This window comes from Nanorana parkeri, unplaced genomic scaffold (assembly GCF_000935625.1).
Source record: "Nanorana parkeri isolate BGI_ZX_2015 unplaced genomic scaffold, ASM93562v1 scaffold28, whole genome shotgun sequence".
Classification (NCBI taxonomy): domain Eukaryota; kingdom Metazoa; phylum Chordata; class Amphibia; order Anura; family Dicroglossidae; genus Nanorana; species Nanorana parkeri.
In genome coordinates, this window is record NW_017306296.1 from 939,802 (window position 1) to 945,801 (window position 6,000).

At 44.0% G+C, this 6,000-nt stretch overlaps 1 protein-coding gene across 1 annotated transcript in view; it reads right to left on the bottom strand.

Annotated features, from left to right (window-relative positions):
• Positions 1-5,293, bottom strand: part of TRMT6 (tRNA methyltransferase 6) — a 46,334-nt gene extending 41,041 nt beyond the window's left edge. The window contains exon 1 of the mRNA XM_018566645.1: positions 5,122-5,293. Coding sequence (XP_018422147.1) covers positions 5,122-5,222 — 101 coding nt within the window. The 5' untranslated portion in view covers positions 5,223-5,293. The remainder of the gene's footprint in view (positions 1-5,121) is intronic.
• Between the last annotated feature and the right edge of the window lie 707 nt (positions 5,294-6,000).

A 6,000-nucleotide genomic window follows, 5' to 3' on the forward strand; every position in this document is an offset into this window, starting at 1 on the left:
CATGCCATCGTACAACGCCTTGTGTCCGGCACCGGTAGCCATGTGCACTTAGTGCAATGCTATGGTGCAGGGGTGGGCAACTTCAGTCCGCCAGCTGTGCTTTAACTACAAATCCCAACAGTAGTCATGCCTTTGTTAGTCTTGCAATGCCTCATGGGACTTGTAGTTCCACAATGGATGGAGGGCCAGAGTTGCCCACCTCTGCTATAGTGTGAAATGGTGCTAAAATGAATCAGGTTTTAGTTGTAAATCGCCAACATGCACAACACATAGATCTGTCGGCCAAGAGTGTGTGATTGTGTCCAAGGGTGGCTGGATGTCTCTGTCCATGTTAAAGGACCGGTTCCCTGCCAACTGCACACCCTAAATGAAGGACTCATTTAAATCTATAAAAAGTTACAGCACGGGAAGTATCGTACAAGATTTACTGCACAGAGCCTCAGAAGCAGGCCTCGTTTAGATCCTACTTACAAATGTAAGATTCCCCTGACTGGTATTTCCTCCAATTGAAAGAAAGGGTAACACCCCTGAAATACTTACCTTTCAGCCAGTTCCAGACAAAGGGCCCTTGTGCAAGAACAAGTTTTTGACTCCCAATTCAACTGAGGGCACGCTCACACCAAAATTGGACCTAAAACATAAGTCAATGGAGGTCTCCTGACTTGCAATTTCAACCTCTTGACTTCTGTTGCGTTCCTTTTTTTTCCAGTGCACCACAACTGAGCGGGGTGCACTGGTCCCATTCACACCTATACATTTTTTTAGGATACCTTCCATTAGCATCCACTGAAATACAGACGCTTACGGATTTGGTGTGAACAGGCCCTTACTCTTAATAGATAGGTACATTAGGGCTGCAACAACTAATCGACATAATCGATTATAATCGATTATTGAAAAAGTTGTCAACTTTTTCAATAATCGATTAATCGGCTTCCGATCAGTTGGCCCTGTTCACAGCTCCACACGCTGTGCGCCATACCTCCTCCCCACCTCACGCTCGCCGCTGCTAGACCCGCCCGCATCCATGCTCCACACACTCACCGCCCACCCACATCCACGATCGGCACAGGGACGCGGGGAGATGTAGTAAGGAGGAGCAGGTGTGGGGGGATGACAGCCGCCGATAGACAGGCCCGATCTCAGAAGCAAGTTGCTGGAAGACTGCTCAGGTAAGCCTGCACTTTCCCACACATGGTGCTCTATAATGTATTGCTGGGATTTGTATTCCTCTATAGCTGATGGTACATTGTGCTGTATATTATACATAGGAATACAAATCCCAGCAATACATTATACACTGTATGTAGAATGTACTATTGCTGGGATTTGTTGTGCTCCTCTATAGCTGGTGATATTCCGCATTGCGCTGTATAGAGGACTACAAATCCCAGCAATAATACATTATACAGTGGTGCAATGCTGAATACCACCAGCTATAGAGGACTACAAAACCCAGCAATAATACATTATACAGCGCAATGCAGAATGCCTCCAGCTATTATGTACTATTGCTGGGATTTGTTGTAGTCCTCTATAGCTGGCGGTATTCTGCATTGATTGCTGTATAATTTTACACTTTCCATTTCACTATATTGCACACCACACCATCTTTCTTTTTTACTTCCACCGCTCCAAGCTTGCTCCTGTGATGGACTACAACCTCAATACAAACTAGTAGTCCCATCACTGGAGCCTTTTTTTAAACTTTATTTTATTGTTTATCCGATTAACTGATTAATCGAACCTAATAATCGGCTAACTAATCGATTTTGAAAATAATCGTTAGCTGCGGCTCTAAGGTACATGCAGATAAAGAGCAGTGGTTTTGATACTTAACTCTTTCATGGTCTAATATGCAACTGGGGTCAGACAGTGACCACCAATCAGATCCCTGCACAGGAATATTTACAAAACATAAGAGAATGATTTAGGCTCGCTTTAAATGGCAAACTTCACACTCAATGAAAAAGAAAGATATGTAAGCCATTGTGGAATAAAATAAAAAAAATTAAAAAACGTCCAACAATTCAGGAGCTTGATTTTTTGGTGACATACAGTACTTCCAAAGAGGCCCCCCAAACTGAAGATATGCGGAGGTTGCTCCTTTCTCATTAAAACATGAAAACAAATCTCTACCTTTTACTAAATATCAGCCCTTAAAGTGACATTAAAGTATAATTTTTTTTCCCTGCCCCCAAAGTTAGTGCCAGCACTTGCCTTAAATTATGTCTCTTTATCCGATCTTCTTCTTTCCTGTCATTTTCAGTGCTGCTGCGGGTCTCCGATCCAGCGCTGACTCCTCTGTGCTTGCTGGCTCTTCCTGTCCCACGGTGTCTGCATGCGGGTGCACGCTGTCCATAGACTTACCTTGTGTCTCTCGTCTCCTGGCCGAAAATCTGAACTGCGCATGCGCCCGCTCCATTTTTCAGAATGTGCAAATGATTCATGTAAAAGAAGTCTGTTGATGCATTGGCTTGTAGCCTACCAAGTGATAGCATGTAGATCCATTGATGGGGGCCTGGAGATGGGTATGAGATGTGATAGATGTATGTGCCAAGTGTACAGGGGTACGTGGTGGGGTGTCTTCAATGTTCACCATGCTGTACATGGCATACACCAGTTTGACTCATTCTGTATACATACAGTACTTTCTGAACCTTACTACATACCACTCCACTCTGAATGTTATGCCAGATACTCCTTACTGCTAGGTATCACAGCACTGTAAAGTTATTTATTCAACTTTAACTTTCAAATTCCATCCAGTTCAAAGAACAGGCACACTTTCGCTAGCGCAACTTAGCGATAGGTCAGTAGGGCCAGTATTGCGAGACAAAAATGTGCAAGCGGCTTTTCTTTAGCTGTAATGTCATTTCAAGTCTGATGAAGGGGATCCTGTGTGGCCCGAAACGTTGCCATTAGAGCTGCAGCTAACGATTATTTTCAAAATCGGTTAGCCGATAATTAAGTTCGATTAATCGGATAAAAAAACAAAATAAAATGAATTTTAAAAAATGGCTCCAGTGATGGGACTACTAGTTTGTATTGAGATTGCAGTCCATCACAGGAGCAAGCTTGGAGCGGTGGAAGTAAAAAGAAAAAAAAAAGTGTGGTGTGCAATATAGTGAAATGCAAAGTGTAAAATTATACAGCAATGAATGCAGAATGGCACCTACTATAGGAGGACTACAAATCCCAGCAATAGTACATTATACAGCACAACGCAGAATACCACCAGCTATAGAGGAATGCAACAAATCCCAGCAATAGTACATTATAGCTGGCGGTATTCTGCATTGCACTGTATAATGTACTATTGCTGGGTGTTGTAGTCCTCTATAACTAGTGGTATTCGGCATTGCACCACTGTATAATGTATTATTGCTGGGATTTGTTGTACTCCTCTATAGCTGGTGGTATTCTGCATTGTGCTGTATAATGTATTATTCCTTGATTTGTAGTCCTCTATACAGCGCAATGCAGAATACCACCAGCAATATAGGAATACAACAGATCACAGCAATACATTATACATACAGTCTACAATGTATTGCTGGGATTTGTATTCCTCTATAGCTGATGGTATAATATACAGCACAATGTACCATCAGCTATAGAGGAATACAAATCCCAGAATACATTATAGAGCACCATGTGTGGGAAAGTGCAGTCTTCCAGCAACTTGTTTCCGAGATCAGGCCTGTCTATCGGCGGCTGTCATCCGCCCATGCCGGCTCCTCCTTACTTCTTCTTCCCGCGTCCCTGTGCTGATTGTGGATTTGAGCGGGCAGTGAGCGTGAGACAGGGAGGAGGTGCGGTGTGTGGAGCGTGGATGCGGGTGGGTGGGTCTGGCAGCGGCAAGCGTGAGGTGGGGAAGAGGAGGTGTGGAGCCGTGAACAGGGCCAACCAATTGGAAGCCGATTAAATCGATGATTGAAAAAGTTGACAATTTTTTCAATCATCGATTATGTCGATTAGTTGTTGCAGCCCTAGTTGCCATTTGTTTTGACATGAAACGTCAATAAACAGACGTGTTCTTCACTTCAATATGGTGTGCTGGTGACATCTTTAACAAAAATGTGCAAAGAGCCCAGAAAACAAAGGATGTTGAATGGAACCTGAATTTATACGATGGTGACACCTTTGGGAGCCGCATCTGCTCTATACTGCGAATCCCTAGAACGCCTAAATTCAGGCTTCATCCTAAACATTGACACTTGTTTATACACTATGTACCAGGATAATGTCACACTAACCCCACAGTACTAAACCAGTTTTCAAAGCTTTTTAAAGCGTTTTTCCCCCCAACATGCTTGCTAGCAGTAGATCTAGGCAAAAAAAACCAGAGGGTTTAGAAACCCTTTAAAAAGGTACTTTTTTTATTTTTAACTCCTGAGTTTAGCTATAAGTGACCCTTTTCCTATGCCCTGCATAAGCAAAAAAGTGGAAGTTTACCTGCCAAAGTTAAGGCTTCATTCACATAAAGCGTATGTGTTTCACGCGTGGAACGAAAACGCTCACATTTTTAATCCGCACGGATGCCGCTCGTTTGCAGGTATTATATAGCCGTGAACGCGTGGAATCCACTAAATTGTCGTGCTTGTACTATTTTGGGTGCCGCACAGTGCCTGCAATAGTCTGAACGGTGTACATTAAAGTGCATTGTTTTCTGTTTAGAGCAGCTCTGCACATATCCATACAGCTGCTGCGGTGTGAATGGAGCCTAATACTGTACTAAACTTTTCATCCATTCTTAACATTCAATGTATCTAAATCATGGACCTAAACACCACAGTGCACAGACACATTGGACTAAAATAGAGTGGTGTGGCATTAGGCTCCACAAAAACAAAGTATGGATCTGAAAGTGGTGTTTCTTTGGTACCCATTTGCATGAGCCCTTAGTATTTTGTACTACTGGGTCTCCCTCTTCCCAATCCCAGAGGAGGAAGCTATGCAAAGCACCCAGGAATGCATATTATAAATTAAATGATACCCCACAAAATGACAAGAAATGAAACGATCCAAAAGTCAGAAGTGGTTTCCAACATTAATGGGGTACAGTGTAGCAGTACAGTGATGAAGGCACACAGCCCTGAGCAATCTAGAGCCACTCACTTCCTCCTCTGCACCTGGACTGCCTTATACACGTCCTCCTTCTTCATCACCACATGGTCCCCTTCCTGAATGAGCAGCCCTTCGGCTACAGATTCAGCCATGCCGGCCACTGACAGCACGATCTCTCCTCCGGCTTCTCAGCACGACCCACGTGTGACTCACGCTCTCTCTACTTCCGGGGTCTCAGAGCTCAGACCAAATGAATGGAGTCTAGATTACATCGATTGCGCTGACACGGAGAGGCTCTTGGTAAAACTTAGCTGAGCTTTCCCAGTAGCTCCCTGTCTCAGTCGCCGTGCTACCTCAGTCGCAGATATCTAGAACAAGGAAGTAAATACAGATACAAAATACAGCGGTGTAAAATAAGGCCTCGTTGTCATGGTGACGGGGACAGCTCCCGGAAGTGAGGTCACGAGAGCGCTAAACTAGAACTGGTGAAGTTGAGGGAGCTTGTAGAAGACGATTGTGAGGTAAACAGTGATAAGTATAGTGACGAACGGACTATAGTGGGACTCAACATGTACTGGGATTACTTTTTCCTTCTTTTGTTCACTTTTGTCTATTTCCGGAGTTTAGTTTCTAAATAGAGGAAGAGATGTTTAGGGGGTTACAAGGCTCTCTATAGTTCAGGAAACATGACACCAGCTGTTTTTTCTCTGTTTTGCTGGACTGTGGAATATTTGAGACGTTGTCCTGCCTATAAAGCAGGCCCCGTACAGCTGGGGTGGGCAACTCAGGCCCTCTGGCTGCCATGGAACTACAAATCCTATGAGGCATGACTCCCAGAGTCAGGAGCATGATGAGATTTGTAGTTAAAGCACAGCTGAAGGGGCGTAGTTGCCCACCCTGGTTTCGATAAGGTATTCCACTGGTAGTTTT